The sequence below is a fragment of the Ilyonectria robusta genome, assembly GCF_021365365.1.
Source record: "Ilyonectria robusta strain PMI_751 chromosome Unknown BGZ61scaffold_2, whole genome shotgun sequence".
Taxonomy (NCBI): Eukaryota; Fungi; Ascomycota; class Sordariomycetes; order Hypocreales; family Nectriaceae; genus Ilyonectria; species Ilyonectria robusta.
The window spans coordinates 365,852-383,497 of NW_025764436.1; the positions used below are offsets into that span (position 1 = coordinate 365,852).

A 17,646-nucleotide genomic window follows, 5' to 3' on the forward strand; every position below is an offset into this window, starting at 1 on the left:
AAGAATGCAGTGATTAATCACGGCGGCCGGTCCGAGTGAAGATGGTGTCATTGTCGAGGAGAAGTGGAACAATGGAACAAGTCATCAGTTCAAGAGATCACCGCTTGGGGGCGAACAGATCATCCAGCGAGCCCAGTTATGAACCACGACAGTTGATGGTCTGATTCTGTGCGATGACCATCTGGTGCGTCATGCCGTCCTCGGTGGCTTCAGCTTCAGCTGAAAGGGTGAGTTTAATATTGCCCGTCGGTCAGATTTAAGGTCGACAGTGTCAGTAACCCAGTAACAAAGCAAGCTGTGTCTCGCAGTGACGAACTGGGGCAGACGCGTCGAGCTCTGCGGGACACTCCAACTCCGACGGCTCTGCCGCATGCTAGAGGCAAGTGTTGGTCGGGTTGCATGCAGGTATCTGCCTTGTCTGGGACAAGGATGCAAATCCCGTGCTGCGTTCCCTCGCCCTGTTTGTAATAGATGTAGGTACAGGATGCTGCCTGCACGCAAATGCAACGGGGATATCTTGTTGGGCGGCGAGCCTGCAGACGGGCTGCGGAGCGGATGGCTCGGGGGTGATGTGATGCTGATCATCCTGGCGAGCAGGATTAAGCTCGAGATACAGCGCGCGCAAAGGACTGTAACATCCACATCCCGAAGTGACGGTTTCATCGACCCGATGTGGGAGGGAGTTTATCTAACTTACCGCGGGTACGGCGTTGAAATGGGCCCCCGCGGCCCGGTATCGAGATAACTACACGCTGATTGACGCTCCCGCGCCGCTCAGCACTTGTGCTGGAGTCTAGGGACGATAGCGACCGACGGCTCGCCTGGCCATCAGCTGTGCCGGGGTTGCGGCAAGGTATCCATGGTAGCTGCCAGCCTAATTTAGCATGTGGCAGCTTGTAGGGAGCTTTGGTGGCAGGGAGAACAGAGCACCGTCAGTGACAGACACACCCCTGCTGGCCTGCGGGCATGCTGCAGACGCCGACGGGAGCTCTGTTATCAGTTGCCATGATACACTCCTGTAGGCGTACAGTTAATTGACGGCAAGAGTCGGGGAAAACAAAGCAGTGTAATTCTGCTAGAAGCTAAACAAATAGACTGAAAGTCATTTGTGCGAGGGTGCCACAGGGAAATGTGCATGACTGTGTGCGTGGACAGGGAGGCAACCCTCTCGCTCTCAGCGGCACAGGTGTCTATCTCCGGTCTGCACGAGATAATGGATGGGATGAGATACACAGGTCACACTCTCACACGGGAAATTGGTAACGCCCTTCCGGGAAGATTGAACCAGAGTCCAGACCAACCCAACGCCAATGGCTAATGAGCGGTATGTACATATTACCTAGCTGCTGAGTAGTAAGGGCTAATCATTGTTGGCCCTCGACTCGAGCACGTCACAGGCCCATCGACAGCTCCTGTGAATTTGTGATCAGGCAAAAGCAAGCGCCGATCGAGGGGGCCATCTCACATGGAGAATTGGGCCTGGGACTGGCTTAGCGGTGCCCGAGGATCCCGCATCAATAGGCTGGCACAGGCATGCGCGAATCTGTACGAGAAGTGTGTGTGGGAGCCACCGAACACGAAGAAGAGGGACAGGGGCGAGACAACCGATCAGCCACGCAGCGACGTCAAGATGACTTTAGAGGGGCGAGCGCAAGCAGCACAGCAAGAATTGCCTACCACACCCCGGCGCGGCGGACGGTGATTTGGCGCCCTGGTGCGAAGATGTGAAGCTTTTGGGGTTGCCAAGCGACCTTGGCCACCTCCATCCACGGGCTAGCTCCATCATGCTCGCCGGGCCTCTTACCCCTGGCCGACTGAACCGTACATGAGAAGTCTCGATTTATTCTTGAACTGCGTTGGCCGACCGCTTCCATAGCCGCATGTACGCAGCGCTACAGTTGGTCTAGCAAGAAAAAAGTGTCCGCTCTGTAGGGGTACAGCGCAGCACAGCACATCACAGCTGCAGTCGCAGGGATGGGGGATGGAGCCGTGGACGTGTCATCCAAACACTCTGCGGCTCGCACTTGGCGCATTTTCCGAGGCCGAGTCGAGATCGTCTTTTTCCCCCCTTGCTTTCTTTTTGATCGAGCAAATTTGCAGTCCTTCTTGGGGGAATTGAACCCGTAGCGAGCGTGTGCGTTTGGTCCTAGCGAACGCACAGATTGCCGATTGATACAGGAACCCAGTCATCGATGACACTCATGATTGACACGACGGAGGGGGAACTCGGAAGTGATGTGCTCTCAACCCAACCTTTCACTATTAGGGTTTTGGCCACTGATGGGTACGAGGTACTCGGGAGATCGTACCTCGTAAACATGGAACTCTCGCACACAATCCTAGAGGCCAGCCTCCGGCAGAGTCGCATGTCGTGGCTGTCGCTGCAGTAGCGGATAGGACGCGTCATGATCGGACGGTCTTGACAACCACCGAATCAGGACCCGGCAAACGGGACCTTGAGTTTTCCAGTCAGCTTCCCTGATACTCCATGTGCCTTAGCGACATGCCCTGTTAGCAGCGTGTCTTGGATTGTCTGTCTGGTCTCGCCCGGGCGGCCGGGGCTGGGACTGTGTGAGGCAGTACAGCACGTACAACTACGTACTTTTATACGTGTGTAGGTATGTACGGGGAAGGCCCCAGTGCAGTCTTCCGTGCCGAGTACGCGCATCCCTCCACCTGAGGTCTCCATTGAACCACGGAGCGATTGGCGGGCATTGTCTGAGGCCGAATCGTCGAATGCTTTTAGACGTGGATGGCGGATGGCACGGCGGCTGGCTGACCACCTACAAGACATACGTACATAAGAATAAGACCTCTGTCATCCCCTCCCTCCCACAAGCGCCCGTTTTGAAGGAGAAGGGTCCGTTGAAGTTGCATCGCCACTCGTTGCTGTTTCGTTCCGTCTCTCACTGCGCCCAAATTCGGTTCCCACCTCTCGTATTAAGTGCTTCTCGTCCCCGAAGTACTCCGCACCTCAGATCCCAATACAACTCCCGAGCGGGTGGCGAAGACACAAGACGCAGACACAAGACGCAGACGCAGACGCACGATAATTAATACCAACCGAATTATTACTCGATTACATTTTGGGCAGTGGTACCCGGCCTCGAACACGACTCCATCTTTCACCCGACCCGCGATTCACATCCCCCAAGGGCACCCTGCAGCCTAGTCCGTGGTCAGAGAAGCGCTGTCTAAGATAACGACCCGGACATTTGAGCAATCCCAATCCCACGCCGCGCGGGACACAAGTTCAAGTCAGACAGCCAAGCAGCAGCAAACGCAAACGCAAACGCCAGACACAACGCCGCCACTTTCGCGCAACAGCTATTTCAGACCGGTCGGCTTATTGGCTTATTGGCCCATCGCATCGTCCCCATCCGCATCGTGCGTCGTCGCCCCTCCATCGCGCCGCAACACGCCCCGGCACCCACGAGGCAAGCCACTACGAAACGAGACGACGGAGCCGAGAGCCCTGTCGCCATAGTGGGTTGGCAGGTGAAGCGTGGCCCCGACCACTGGAAGAAGTGGCGCGTTGCTCAGCACCTTGTGGTGACGTCAGGCCGCGATCGACAGCGCCTATACCTGGTACAAACCTGGTCCGCACCAGCAAAAGCGAGATACAGGGCATCGGTCAGAAAATCAAAAAGAAGCAAAAACGACAGCCACCGCAGAGACAAATCGAGCGGCGGTTTTCCAGTGACACAGGAAGACGGCGGCGAAGAAACAGATCCAGATTGCGCGAGCCCGTGAGACATTCGCGCGCCGCGTTTTCAGCAACGGGCATCAGAACGGTATTTTACGTCTCAGCACGAACTGCGTCAACAACATCCATAGGCACGCAAAAGCAGGCCGCGGGACAAGGGGTGTTTCACGACGCCGATAAGGTGAGATTTCAGTACCTGGGCTAGCGGCTACTTGGTCGTCTCGTTGCCCGGTCGCTTCTTGGCCGGACGCTTTTTCACCTTGGACGCGACAAGGCGCATCCGCATCTTCCAGGGCATCTAGGGCATCCACGGCGTCGACGGAAGCCAATCCAACCCCCTTCAGCTGCCCTCCGGCTGGTAATCGGGCCATCCAATCCATCCTGCGACGCAACCCAACCCAATCCAAACCCTCGAGTCCACAATACGCTCGCTGCACACGCAACCCTCTGGAGGTACCCTGGCCCGGCCGCAGACGCCCAAGCCGGCCCCGCTCTTTTCTCGTTGATAGCGCAACCAGGACCCGCAGCTCGCCCACTGGAAAGCCTGTAAGCACCCAAGGCGCCCTAGAAGCTGCCCCAGAGAAAAAGTACCCCAAGGGAACTGGCGACGAAAAAAACGCCCCCAGGCCGCCGGAAGCAGCCCACCTTCTCTCGCTGCGTGGCTTGGCTTGGCCTGCAAGACCCAAAGACAACACGCCAATCCATCAAAGCCCCCAACCTCTCCTCCGCCACTACTCCGTACCTACTCACCACCACTATCTCATCTCCACCACGAAATCTCCCGTTCCAGGTCCAGTCCTTTACTTCCTTGCTAGTCGCCGTTGGTCTTCCTCCTTGGCCCAGTTCCTCCTTACACACTCCTCCCTGCGCCAGACCCTCACAAATCTCCATTATCGTCTCCGTTGATTGCCTCGCGCCAATCCACTCTGGCCGTGACAATCACTCCGAGATACCCTTGCCAACCGCAGGGGCCGCTCCTACGATCCTGCTCCACGACGACTCCAGTTTGATAAAACAGCGTCCCCCCCAGCACCGCGACCATGGCGACCTCTGCCGAGCAGTATCGTCAACACACGCTGCCGCCCTCTCCACACCAGGCGCAGCAGCAGTATTTTCCCCAGCAGCAGCAGCAGCAGCAGCAGCCTCAACCGCCGCAGCAGACCTACCAGCCGCCTCCCCGAGCGTCGCAACAGCGCCAGTCGCAGAACCCGCCCGCCAAGTCGAGGACCCTCAGCTTCCACTCTCAAAAGTCGCATAAGAGCTCTGGCAGCAGGGACTTACACGAAACCTCTGCCGAGAAGGAAAAGAAGCGTCTTCACACCAAAGCCGATCCTACACTGGCCATCAGTGAAGCCGAACCCTGTGCGTCTTGACATGGCCTGACCCGAGTGTGATGGAGTCAATCAACTAACAGAGCAACAGCCACCATCGCCGCCATGAAGTCCGAATCGACCTTCGCGCCACTCCGATCGATGCAACACAAGGATTCCTTCGGCAACGCCATCGGTTCGTCCCCTGCATCATCCTTCTCGAGATTGACACTAACACCACTCGCAGCCGACCCGGACAAGTCAAACCCAACCCGAAACAGGTGGGAACGACCGCTCGACACCATCCGATCTTTTGAGGCTGCAATTGATGGAGGCTACGCGCGCAAGTCGATTTACGGCACTGGTAAATAACCTCATCATTCTGCATTCCCGAACATCCGGTGCTGACTACCTTGAAAACAGAATCCGTCGCCAACTACAACCGACGAAACAGCTCATTCACTGGCAACCAGCCGCGCTTCCCCCATGACAGCTACTACAACGGCCGGCCACAATCTTTTAGGCCGGAACAGACTCAGTTCGACCTAGGAGCTCGAAGCAGTTACTTTGACCCTCAGCAACACGGCGGCAACTATGGCAATCCTCCAGTCCGGCAGCGAATGCCTCGAATACAGACGGATCCCCAATACCAGAGTTATGGACGCAACCCGAACATTTACCCTATGCCTAACAAGGACCGATCATACGAGACGGTAACGTCTGCTGCCGGCAGCGGCAACTCCGACCAGGCCGGCTACCAGACGGACCCCACCAGCAGCGACAACAGCTCGATCGACCGCACTGTACCGGCTAAGCGCCGCGACCCAGTCAACGATTGTGGTGCCAGACCTAGCCAGGGCCAACCGCAATACCAGCGTGGGTATCTCGCCCCAGTACCCAACGGTCAAGGGAGACAGCCTCAGCAACAAGCACCGAACTCAGCACCCCCTACTGCAGTACCGCAAGCAACCCCTCCCGCTGGGAAACAGAAGGGCACTCTTCTGAGAAGGACATCTACTCAACAAACAAAAACGGAGGCTCCAGAGAAGCGGAAGAGCTGGTTTGCCCGCCGATTCAGCAAGAACTCCTAAGCAGATCAAGATTCGATGACGATACCCACACACTCACCAACACTCTCACACACAAACACACACATTCTCATGTTTCCTCTTTCATTTGTCGATACCCCTTTCTTGATTCTGCTTCAGGATGGCGCCTCCAACAGGGACCGGACTGTATGCGAATCACTACAGAATTATGTGGGATGAATTCCGTTATCTTTTCTACATGGACTATTATGTTCCTGGAAAGGAGGCCAGGAATGCTGCCGCTTGGGTTTTTTTTGGGTTGAATCGAGATTATTCCTGGACGCCTTGCTTGAAGGCGCAAGATACATGACGCTGCTGGATGGTACATATCAACATACGAGACTTGTACGAGGCGTTGGGGGGTTTTACTTTGTTTGGTACTTCGGTCAAGAATTATCGGGGGATGGCATGGCAGACAGTGGATCTGCTCGTCGCGATCACGCACTAATTATTACTCGTTCCCCGAAGCTTACATGGCACATACGCGCGGCTGTAGAGGATTGCAAACACGACTTGCCAATACGGCAGGCCCGCGCATATCGCGAGAAGAGAGACATTGTGATGCGCCACCGGGTTTAAATGTGCCGGTACGAATGTGATGACGTGAATTGCGTGAAATTGACGATGGAATCTTGCAACCAGCCACGACGCCACTATTGATCCTTTTTTCCTTCGGGCTTGGAATTCTCCAACTGTTCAGATTGATCCTCCTTCATCGCAACGATAATGTAGGAAACAAGTACCACATTGGCCATGAGGGCAGCCAGACCGCCCGCATAGGATGAGTTGCCTAGAATGACTGTTAGACATCGGGGCAACGAGACCAGAAAGTGGACAGGCGTGCCTTTGAAGATGGTGTGGACGGTGACAAAATAGGACCCGATGGGGACCACAATCATAGCGAGAGTGAAGGCGATGAGCTTGAAGATGACATCGCTAGATTTTTGGTCAGTTTAGCTGAGCGCAAAGGGCGTTTGTCAAGGGCAAGATGAGATGGGGACAGGTCGCACTTTGGGACGGCCGGGCTAATGTTGGACTTCTCCTCGACGGCGTCGTCCCGGTCGAGGATGGTCTTCTCAGTGGCGATGATGCGTCGGGTCGCCATTGCTTCAGCACGTGCACGGCGAGGTGGTGGACGATGGAATACTGGGGAGTGTTTGAAGGTTGTTCAGATTGACCTTGTCGAGGCTGGATGAGTTTGGCTGTGAGACGCTGGATGATAGCTCTACGTAGCACACGGCCCACCTGCACGTGCGGCGTGGCTGCTGGATGGATGCTCATGTACTACTGAACACCAACCGCTTAATGGCCAGTGCCAGAGCCTCGCCGTCCAGGTGAAAGGGTTTCTTTGTGGCTGGTATTGTTATCCGTCCATAGTTGGGGACAAAGGACACCGGGATATTTAGAGACAATTGATGCCCTTCGCTGCACCTACTACACAAGCTCGACTCCCGGCTGAGCTACTACTGATACCATTTGACGCGATATATGCCCTCACGTGACTTCGTGATCCTCGCTCGTCGTTTTGGCGCCAGTGGCGGAAGCGCGTCCAAACGAGACGACTCGAAAATCTCCACCTCCAGCCCCCGGTGCGTGTTCCTGGTCTGTTTGCTCACGCCCCTCGCCTGGACAATAGGAAGCAGCCCCGTTCGCTGGTCGAAATTCCCTATTGGCGCCGCTCCTCAATGTCCTTCACTGGCTTCTCACCTTCGCCTCAGCTCCGGGTGACCTCCTCGCGCATCGTGCACTTTCACGCACCGACCCCGCCTCGCCTTTTTTCTTTTAATCCTTTTCGCGCTTCTTAATCATGGCAGGCAGTTCTTCCCCTTTGCCTGTACGGCACTCTAACCCCATGCCTCGGACACCTTCACTCGCCCGTCCCACGCTGCAACTCGACATCGAGGACGACGACGAGCTCGCCGGTGACACCATTCCCTGCTCGCCCACTGCCTTTCTCCGCGATCGCGAGACCACACAGGCCACTCAGATTCTCTCGAAGCCCATGCTCGCCCCCATGAGATCCTCTTCACCCGCAAGCAGCATCATCGAAGTCCCTGCCTCTTCGCCCTTTCAACCCAAGCCCTCGACACTAGCAACCCGACTCGCTCCCCAAGGGACCTTCTTCCGACCGCCCCCTCGAGCCCAACCCACAATGTCGAACAAAAAGCGACCGGCCATGGAGCCAATCAGCCTCATCTCTGACGATGAGGACGACTTGACACCTCCTCGAGGTGATATCCGGCCTACGACGTTCAAGGCACAGATTTCAGCCTTCGCATACAACCCCGAATCGGAGGAGCGAGAAGTTAAGAACAAGCTCCGACAGATCTTCGACGTGTTTGGTACCAAGGTTCCGTCCAACAAGGCCCGAGAAGCTCTGAGGGAATGTAATAATGACCTCGAGGATACTATCGAGTGGCTCACGAACAATCCTATTTCACAAACCCCCGCCCAACCAAAGCCTGCCCGTCGCTTAATCAGTAAAGCGGCGTTTCAATCGGCTACCACCTCCAAATCAACTACCTCATCCAAAACGAAATTCCGAGCCCACTCAAAGACCATGTCACCAAGCCCTCAGAAGAAGCCTAGACGCCGTTTGATCCAGGGTCGGAGAGAGCCTAGCCCACCTTCCCCGGTGGTCATCTCGAGCCCTCCCTCCAGCGACGACCCATTGATCATCAACCTCCTCGATAACGACAAGGAGGATGATTATCAAGCAGAGCTTTCGCCATCACCAACCGATGACGAAGACGACCGGGTTCTGAACTGCATCAACAATAGCACTGTGCAAGATCTGGCTGCGATGACCAGCATGAAAGAGTCCCAGCTTGAGTCCCTTATCGAAAAGCGTCCTTTCGCCGACATTTCCTCAGCCAGGCGAGTCACGATTGCCAAGAAGCCCGGCGCTCGGAAGGCATCGAAGATTAGCATTGGTGAAAATGTCGTGGACGCGGTGGAGGTCTTCTTAAATGCAGTTGCCGCCATCGACGATGTTGTCGCCAAATGCGAGGTTGATGCGAAGGCTGTCAAGGGACAGGTCGATACGTGGGACATCGATGTCTTTGGTCATGAAAAGCGATCCCGACGAGATGGCTCAGAAGAAGACCTCCCTCCCACTCCAACAAGCATCAGCAGCACGAAATTCGCCAGGCCGCCCATTCCCCGCCAGCCCAAACTCATGGATGGTCACTGCGTGATGAAGCCATTCCAGCTTGTCGGTCTCAACTGGATGTCAATTCTTTACGACTTCAACATCGGATGTATCCTCGCTGATGAAATGGGCTTGGGCAAGACTTGCCAAGTCATTTCTTTGATGTGCCATCTAGTGGAGGAGTACGAAAATAACCCGACCAAGGAGCGACCCTGGCCGAATCTGGTCGTTGTTCCACCCAGCACTTACAACAACTGGCTGGGTGAGTTTGAACGATTTGCGCCAGGGCTCTCTGTCATTGGATATCGAGGCTCCCAACCTGAGCGAGCTGAGATTGCCTATGACGTTGAGCAAAATCCAGACGCATACCATGTCGTCCTGGCGACATATTCCCAGATCAACTCGCCCGCTGATGTCGAGGCTATGCAGTCATTCAACCTCAATGCCGCTATTTTTGACGAAGGACACAAGATGAAGAACCCGGAGACCAAGATTTACAAGGATCTTTCTAAGATTCCGGCATCGTGGAAGATGTTGCTCACAGGTATGTACCTCATACTCTTAACTCTGCGAACAATGCTAACGGCTCTCAGGAACCCCTGTCCAGAACAACCTCCTGGAGATGACATCTCTTCTGAACTTCATCAACCCATCAATGTTCAATGGCTACATGCAGCACATCCAGTTTGTTTTCAGCCAAAAGGTCACGATCCGAGACGTCGGAAATGGTGCATTCTTATACAGCGAGCGTGTCAAGCGTGCCCGCACCATCCTCGAGCCCTTTATCCTCCAGCGTCGCAAAGACCAAGTCTTGTCGGACATGCCTCCCAAGATTTGTAATGTCGTTCACTGCGAAATGAGCGAATCCCAAAAGGGTGTTTATGCCGAATATGAGGAACTGTTCAGGATGGAACCATCTCAACGTGCTAAACAGGCCCGTGGTCGACAGAATGACCAGAACAATTGCTGGATGCAACTCCGCAAAGCGGCTCTTCATCCTCTGCTTTTCCGCCGCCATTTCGACGATGCAAAGATCGAGAAGATGGCGAAAATCATCATGGACAATGTTCCACAATCTGAACTGCATCAGCCGGATATCAAACATTTGGTTGGGGAACTCAAGAACGCATCCGACTTTGAGCTTCATCTTTGGTGTCGAGACTACCCCCATCTTCTTCAGAAGTTTGACGTCCCGGCTGCCACGGAGCTGGACAGCGGCAAGGTCAAGAAGCTGCTGGAGCTAGTCAACCAATACCAGGAGAACGGCGACCGAGTTTTGGTCTTTAGCAAGTTCTCGCGAGTGATTGAGCTACTTCGGGAAGTGATGGCCCTGGAAGGCATCCAGCATCGTGTTCTAATGGGCAACACCAACGTCTCGGAACGCCAGACACTGATCGACGAGTTCAATCAAGACCCAGAGATTCCCGTTTTCCTCCTCACCACCGGCGCTGGTGGCACGGGCATCAACTTGACGGCTGCCAACAAGGTCATCATCTTCGACCAGTCGGACAATCCGCAAGACGACATTCAGGCAGAGAACCGTGCGCACCGCCTCGGCCAGAAGCGTGATGTCGAAATCATCCGGTTTATTACGACAAACACAATTGAGGAGCTCATTTACAAAGCTTGTCAGAAGAAGATTGAGCTGGCCAACAAGGTCACTGGTGCAATCGAGGAAGACGCTGCCGAGTCAGCGAAGAACCTCGAGTCTGAGGTACGCAAGATGCTTATTGAGGGAGGTATGACGCCGCCGTAGGCCGGTTTGGCGGATCCCTTCCTAGGTTAGCAGTGTCAGACGGCACTTGTCTTTATTTTTTGGTTCAGGGCTCTCGGCACATGGCAGGCCGTTGTATATTGTATCATGCATAGTTGCACTCGTTGGTTTTGGACGATTATTCTGAACCTTTTTGGGGGGCGAAGGATTCAGAAGGGATCATCGAGAATAGGGAACTCTCATGGTCTGAAGATGTGTTTTTTTTATGAATGCAGGAAGAAGGAAGAAAGGAGAGTAACAAGAAAAGGGACGTTTGCTATACAAATTAGAATAGACGGTCATAGACGGCCAGGGGAAGTGGTAGGAAAATAGGGACTCAGTATTAGAGCATTCAGCCTCGACCATATTCACGGGTCAGTCATCAATTCAGGGGACATTGATACGAATATTTACAAGTCTGAAATGACAGGTGATTGCTCATTTGCATCCTTAGTCCACTAAATGTCCCCCTCGAGGCTGCCAGCTCACACCATTTGTACACATGAGGCCACAAGAAGCCAGAACTAGAACCGGACGGACATGACAGGGAAACAAGTCGTTTGCGCAACAACTGATTGCCTCTCGCATCTCGCCCCCGTTCAGGTAGTTCATGCTCGCGGCCCGTATCGGCTCAGTCACCCGGTACTCATCCATCGCCGCCATGTCCTGCGGCATGTTGATCCGAAAGTATTAATTCACCGCCCTGAGTTCCTCGCCCAAGCTGAACGTCGAGAAGGCCTCAGCTGTGTCATCCACCCCGACCAGATTAGATTTGGCGGCCAAAGTGTCCGGGGTGAATACGCTGGATATCAATTCGTTTCCAAGTTAACATACACATTGCAGCTAGCTTGGCCGCTCTCCAGAAACATCCGTTTCGTCCCTTCCCTGCTCTACCAATAACCTGCGGACCTCGTCTTGAAAGGCCCGAATATCAAAAGCTGGAGAGCGGTCGAGGGGGCTGGAATGAGCGAAGGCGTGGTCTAGGTTAGCTGGGTATGAATGAGCCTAAGAGCAACGGATGACGGAAGACAGGGGCTATGGTAAGAGATGACCTTGGCTCCAAGTTTCCGGGTGCTTACATGTTGGTGATAGTGAGCTCGTAGGGAGGTAGTGCTAAGGGAAGATGCCGTCCCCGGGACGCATAGGCCGCTCCCTAGTGTTGAAGTTGCCGCTTAATGAGCTTCTGGAACAAAGTGGATGATCAACCAAAAGCATACATACGTCAAGATGGGAGTTGTAACAAGTCAGGCACAGCAGCGATGTAGATGGAATTTGGAATTGAAAGCATGCAGTTGTTTGCATGGTGGGTTTCTTGCATATGGATACCAGACTGCTCATGGCAGGTCTCGCAGCTAGCTAAGCTGAGTCTCTCCAAATTCCCTTCCCCAAGCCTTGCGATCGTCCTCCGCTATAAGATGGACAGAGCCATAAAAGAATTGAACAGAGAATGTTGAAAGAAAGACGCGCGTTTCTGGGCGCGAGGATATCACTATTATAGACAAACAAAACAAACAAAATAGCAAGAAAATAAACAAGACTCCCGAGACACCCGCCTGGGTCCATACCCTTTGACCTTCTTCTTTTGGTGAAACTTTGATTTGTTGGGGAGAACTGAGACCGCATTTGCGGGTCCTCATTCGTGCTCCCAAGTTCCGATAGCAACAGTAAAGTGCCCAAGTGCTATGCGGTGATGTAGCGCGAGGGACGAGTAAGTAATAGTGTACAGAGAAGACAATTAATCGCTTTTGGAGTGTGACGCGGCTCATCGCCAGGTCGAGTGCAGTCTGGCGCGACGACCAGCGCGAGGCTTCATGCCAACGTCGCCGCCGAGAATGAGGCTCTTCCAGCGACGGTTGACGGCGTGGCGGTCGCGACCGAGGCTGCGCGCGCAGTCTTGCCACTCTGATTTGGACAGCTTGAGCTTCTCTAGTACGAGCTCGACGAGGATGCGGTCGTCCTCGGCGTTCCAACCGTCGCCGTCGACATCCTCGTCCTGGTTATTTGAGTCGTTGCCGTCGGATTGGCGATGGACATCGTGAAAGTCGGAGCGCTCGAGACCGAGAGGCAATTGTTCTGGGGCGATACGCGCGCGCTTGGGAGTGGCAGGTGCGACAGGCTCGTTATCGGCTGGTTCTTGCAGCTCAAGCGAGTCGGCGTCTAGGTCGCTGTCCTGCATGTCGGAGTCGGAGTCGAAGTCATGGCGACCCATATCATCATCGGCGGCGCGTCGCCTCTTGTTCACACCGCGAGGAGGAGCGCGCTTGGTGATCCTCTTGCGGGGAGCGAGGTGGTCGTCGCGCACGTCAGGCTTGCCGCGCGATCGCAAGCGCAGCTTCAGAGGAGGCGGCGCATGGGCGAGCGGCGGGGTTGGGAGTTGGGCGAGTGTAGGCATAGGGCGCTCGTCAGGGACTATGGGCGCGGGTGAGGCGAGAAGAGACTGGAGGTTGCGGCAGGTGGACATGATGTTGGCGAGAGCGTTTTGCGACGAGAGGGCTGGGGGGCTGGCGGGAGGAGAGAAGAGAGATGGCTGGAGACGGGATTGAGAGGGCTGCGATGAGTCGCAGGAGAGCGCTGAGGGGAGGAGCATGGTTGCGGTTTGTGTATCGGAGAAGAAGAGAGGGGGTTGAGTAAGAGACGCGGTTGCTATTGTTGACGATCTGGGTGGTTGGGCGGTTGGGCGGTTTGGTGGTGCGATTGCGACAGCGCAACCAGAGTGCGGTGTGCGGCCGGGAGAACGCGGAGGCGACGGTGCGCGTGCAAGACGGGGATGTGTTGTGATTGCGCAGAAGAAGCAGAATCGAGAGGCAGGTGACTGCGATAGGATGCGCGTGTTGGAAGAGTGTTGGAAGGGTGTTGGCAGCGAGTTGTAGAAGCAGTAACAGTGTGTTGTAGGGTTGTATGTGAGGGTGAGTGGTGGTGGTGGTGGTTGATAGAGTAGTGTTGGTGTTGGTGGATGGACGGGGGGGAAAGGGCAGGGGGATGCGACGGCCTAATATGAGCGGCCAGGCGAAGAGGGCGGCGCTTCCTTCCTTCCTTCCTCGTGGGCGGGAGATGTGCACTGGCACCTGGCACCTGGCAGTGTGTGCAGGCGCCCAGACACACACACCCACACCCACACACACAGCGCACACAGTGGACTCTTGCCAGTGGGCACTGGACGGTGGGCGGTACCGGTCGTGGTGGGTGCGACTGAGACCCCGTGGCACCCACCCAGCGCCCTTGAGAGGCTTGAGCCAGCGAGCCCCGGCCCTCCGGGTGACTCTACAGGGCACCGCTATCGTGCAGGGGACACCCGGGGGGTACGTACCTGCCCAGGCCACCCGGAAGGACCCTGACACTCACTGACAGTTCTGGCCCCGACGCGGCCGCTTGCGGGTAGCCTAGGTCCCAGGTGGGGTCGCGCAGCGCAGCGGCCCTTCCAGCGGATGCTCACAGTGAACTGCACGCTATTGGCACGGCAAGGCACCTGCTTGTCCCAGCGCCGGCACAGCCAAACTCGCAGTATCGCGGCTAGGGCCCACGCACTGTACGAGACAAACCATGACCCCTGTAAGTGAGTGAGTTCCCCCCCCCCCTTCCCACCAAACGCCCCAGGCCGAATGGCGAGCCGCGATTCGAGACACCTGGGTTTCTCTGCGCCAGTATCGCCTCGAACTTCCTGAGGCTTCGTCTGAACAAAAGGAAAACCCGCCAGCAGCGAGACATCCCGAACCGCAAGTCACGGCACAAGCTACCTTAGGTAGGTAGGTACACATATTGGCGCGTGCCCCACGAGATCGCCGTCTACAGCACCGTACGCAGCACGGAGATGGATATTCTATCGTTGTCTCTGGCGTTGCTTTTCCTCACCCGACTTGTCGTCCTCGACACACCTCCGTCCGTACGCTTTTGTTGTGTTTGTCTCACAGATCTCAGACCTCAGACCTCAGACCACAGAGCCACTCGCCCAGGCAGTCAATTCCGCACTCTGCTGCCCTCATCGTCGTCGCCTAGCTACCAGCAGCCAGCGCTCGCTCTAACCCACTTCTTTTGTCTTCCATAGTCTCTCCATCTATCACGTCTCCCTCTCACACTCCCTCTCACACTCCCTCTCACACTCCCTCTCACTGCTCCCTCTGGTGCTCCCTCCTCTGATCCCCATCCCTCGACCCCATCATCTTCAACATTGCGAACCCACCCAATCCCGCCCACGCTCATCCCTCTTCCTGCAAGTCACGCTCCGCCTGCGATGCAAAGCAGAGCAAGGCAAAAGCAAAAAGGCCCGCCCAATCCCGGGGTACGCCGCTCCAAAGGAGCCTCCAAGACAAGACCTAGCCCCGCGCAGATCCGATCTGAGTCTTCACCCCATCATGTGCAGCTGTCATGCGACCTTGAACCTGGCGCTCATCTTCAAGCCCCGATGGTAAAGAAGAAAATAAGAAAAAGAAAAAACAGCATAGGTCGACTATCCACCATCATACGACTAACTACACCTAATTTTGTCTATGTCGGAATTCATCGTAGATTACACATTCTTGTCCACAATTTTTTTTCTTTTTCTTTCTCTGACAATGGCGTCGGGTTCGGCCGGTGGCAACAACCGGTATGTCCGGCCAGCCTCAGAAACAGCATTCATTCATTGAGTCAACAAACAACAAACCAACAAACAAACAAACAACAAACAAACAAATCCAAGGGATGGAGAGAGTTCTCCCAAGTGCATCCTACAGGGACGGCTCGTCCATCCTAGCGTTGTCCCGTCCTTTCCCTTCCCAAGTCCCCTTCGTCCCTCCGTCACTCCGTCCCTGGATCGCTTTATCGCTTTATCGCTTTATCGCTTTCCCTTTAAGCACTAACTTATCCCTCTCCAAGTTTCGCTCTCCCTCTGCCATCCGCTGAGTGCCCTCTCTCTATTTCTCGCTCGCCCTTCTGCAGTAGTGTGTCGCCATGGCCTAACTTAATTCTCTGCGACGACCTGAGTCATGGATCCAGCCTATCCGACCCTACCACACCTCCTACACCGTGCCCAGAAGGTGCTTGTTCACGGACAGAGCTAGGCGGGTAGCATGCAGCTCAGGAACAATCAATCTGTGACGGCCGCCCTCTCTTGGCCTGCAGTAGATCTTCCAATAGCTATGGTCGAACGTCTTTGAAGCACAGTAGACGCGGGATCACACGGGTTCATCCGCTCATCCCTCGTGGCCCACGCCGTCCACCCAAAGGCCAATGTCCGTATACGAAGCGTCGCAATTGCAAGTGTATTACCAGAATGTCACACTCATCGACATGTCAAGCTGGGAATCGAGCTGTCGATCGCCCGAGTCTCCAGTGACACTCGACAAACAATGCCTTGTGCTAGTCCTGTCCTGTCTTGTCAAACACCAGACGCTTTCTGACGCAGAAGGCACGGATACACAGTGGCCCGGCCTGAGCGCAGACCCTCCCATCCCATCCGCTGCCACGTTTGGGCCTGCAGGCAGGGTCTTCTAGCCATCCTGCAAGAGATAGTTATCAGCCACCGACGGCTGCGGCGTCATTCATCCTTGGTTCTCGCCTTCGCAACGGACACTAGGCTCAGGCCCCATCTCTTACCTCCCGCCCTTCCCCCTCCATCACTCCCTCGACGATACGGATGATATCACCTTGTGAGCATGTAAGAGATTGCGACACCATCTCGAGTGTGCTCGTGGGCGTAAGTACTGCTTTGTCCCGCAACTGACCCTCCCTTTGACGTCAACGAGTGGGTGTGCGAGTGAGTGAGTGAGTGAGGTCATCCCTCATGTTCATCTCCCAGGCTCGTGCTCCCTCCAAAGGAGCCCCTCCCCCTCCAGCTCTGTCTAACAATTCCCCTCGCAAGAGCAACGCGGTGTCCACTAAATGGACCGCGTGAGGCGAATGGCCAGTCCCCCTTGGAAGACTCGAAGGGTCCCTCTTTGTTGGTGCTGGCCGCCGATGGTGGGCAGGGATGGATGGGGCACCAATCGACAACGCAGACGATGATGTCGTACAAGGCCGTCAAAGCATGGCGATCGTCGTCTTTGTGCGTTTCAGAAGCTCCCATGTGAGGTGATCGGTGCAGCCTCGTTTCACTCCCCTCTTGCGTACGTCTATCTTCGCCAGCTCGCCGCATCGCTTTATCGCTATGCCACATCTGCGTGTCGCTCCGGCGACTGCAGGACGAGGTCATGCAGCGACGCCCGACTGCAAGTCATCGCCAGCGCATGGAGGCGAAACTTCCACCCCATTGGGCGCCATGCATGGTTTTCTCCGTTGGCGGTGCGCGATTACCGCGAGTCGTGGGCCGGAGGGCACGCGGTGCAACCAGTTGCGAAGCGGACGTGACGTCGCGGGAGACGCGTATAGACGCGACTGTGACGCGTTCTGGCGCGTGCGATTTTAATTAATGGCCTGACCCCGCTTGCAGCATTGACCAATGATCAATTTTGCAAATATGGGGCTATGGAGACTGCATGCATGCACTTCCGTCCATGGTCTGTGCGCTATGCATCCACTTAACGATTCTCAACGACTCCCTCTACTTGCAACGCTTAAGGCCATCGTCAAAAGTCTCACCGTCTTTATACGTGCGGGAGACGGACGCGAATAATCGCTCACCTGGGAGGATTTGCGGTGAAGGAAGGAGAAACCCCGAGTTGTCT

The 17,646-nt window shown here is 55.4% G+C and overlaps 6 protein-coding genes across 6 annotated transcripts; 4 read left to right on the forward strand and 2 right to left on the reverse strand.

The window, feature by feature from the left end:
• Positions 1 to 4,416: 4,416 nt before the first annotated feature.
• On the forward strand, positions 4,417 to 6,259 carry BGZ61DRAFT_80279 (uncharacterized protein). Its single transcript, XM_046257106.1, has 4 exons — positions 4,417 to 5,068; positions 5,129 to 5,212; positions 5,264 to 5,380; positions 5,440 to 6,259. The coding sequence occupies exons 1-4, from the start codon at positions 4,747 to 4,749 to the stop codon at positions 6,105 to 6,107; spliced, it is 1,191 nt and encodes a 396-aa protein (XP_046110278.1). The 5' UTR covers positions 4,417 to 4,746; the 3' UTR covers positions 6,108 to 6,259.
• A 427-nt stretch (positions 6,260 to 6,686) lies between these two features.
• BGZ61DRAFT_440356 (uncharacterized protein) lies at positions 6,687 to 7,395 on the reverse strand. Its single transcript, XM_046244472.1, has 3 exons — positions 7,115 to 7,395; positions 6,949 to 7,040; positions 6,687 to 6,894 (listed from the first exon to the last, which is right to left on the reverse strand). Exons 1-3 carry the CDS (start codon positions 7,207 to 7,209, stop codon positions 6,758 to 6,760), a joined length of 324 nt encoding a protein of 107 aa, XP_046110279.1. The 5' UTR covers positions 7,210 to 7,395; the 3' UTR covers positions 6,687 to 6,757.
• A 561-nt stretch (positions 7,396 to 7,956) lies between these two features.
• BGZ61DRAFT_526568 (SNF2 family N-terminal domain-containing protein) lies at positions 7,957 to 11,011 on the forward strand (the record flags this gene model as incomplete). The annotated part of the gene is made up of 2 exons (XM_046252975.1): positions 7,957 to 9,799; positions 9,849 to 11,011. The coding sequence occupies 2 exons, from the start codon at positions 7,957 to 7,959 to the stop codon at positions 11,009 to 11,011; spliced, it is 3,006 nt and encodes a 1,001-aa protein (XP_046110280.1).
• Positions 11,012 to 12,770: 1,759 nt separating this feature from the next.
• On the reverse strand, positions 12,771 to 14,763 carry BGZ61DRAFT_471922 (uncharacterized protein; the record flags this gene model as incomplete). The annotated part of the gene is made up of 4 exons (XM_046248271.1): positions 12,771 to 13,997; positions 14,115 to 14,226; positions 14,316 to 14,423; positions 14,591 to 14,763. The coding sequence occupies 4 exons, from the start codon at positions 14,761 to 14,763 to the stop codon at positions 12,771 to 12,773; spliced, it is 1,620 nt and encodes a 539-aa protein (XP_046110281.1).
• BGZ61DRAFT_440359 (uncharacterized protein) lies at positions 14,680 to 15,115 on the forward strand. Its single transcript, XM_046244473.1, has one exon. The coding sequence runs from the start codon at positions 14,817 to 14,819 to the stop codon at positions 15,048 to 15,050; it is 234 nt and encodes a 77-aa protein (XP_046110282.1). The 5' UTR covers positions 14,680 to 14,816; the 3' UTR covers positions 15,051 to 15,115.
• Positions 15,116 to 15,143: 28 nt separating this feature from the next.
• On the forward strand, positions 15,144 to 15,975 carry BGZ61DRAFT_80351 (uncharacterized protein). The gene has a single exon (XM_046257107.1). It carries the CDS (start codon positions 15,237 to 15,239, stop codon positions 15,735 to 15,737), a length of 501 nt encoding a protein of 166 aa, XP_046110283.1. The 5' UTR covers positions 15,144 to 15,236; the 3' UTR covers positions 15,738 to 15,975.
• The last annotated feature ends 1,671 nt before the right edge of the window (positions 15,976 to 17,646 follow it).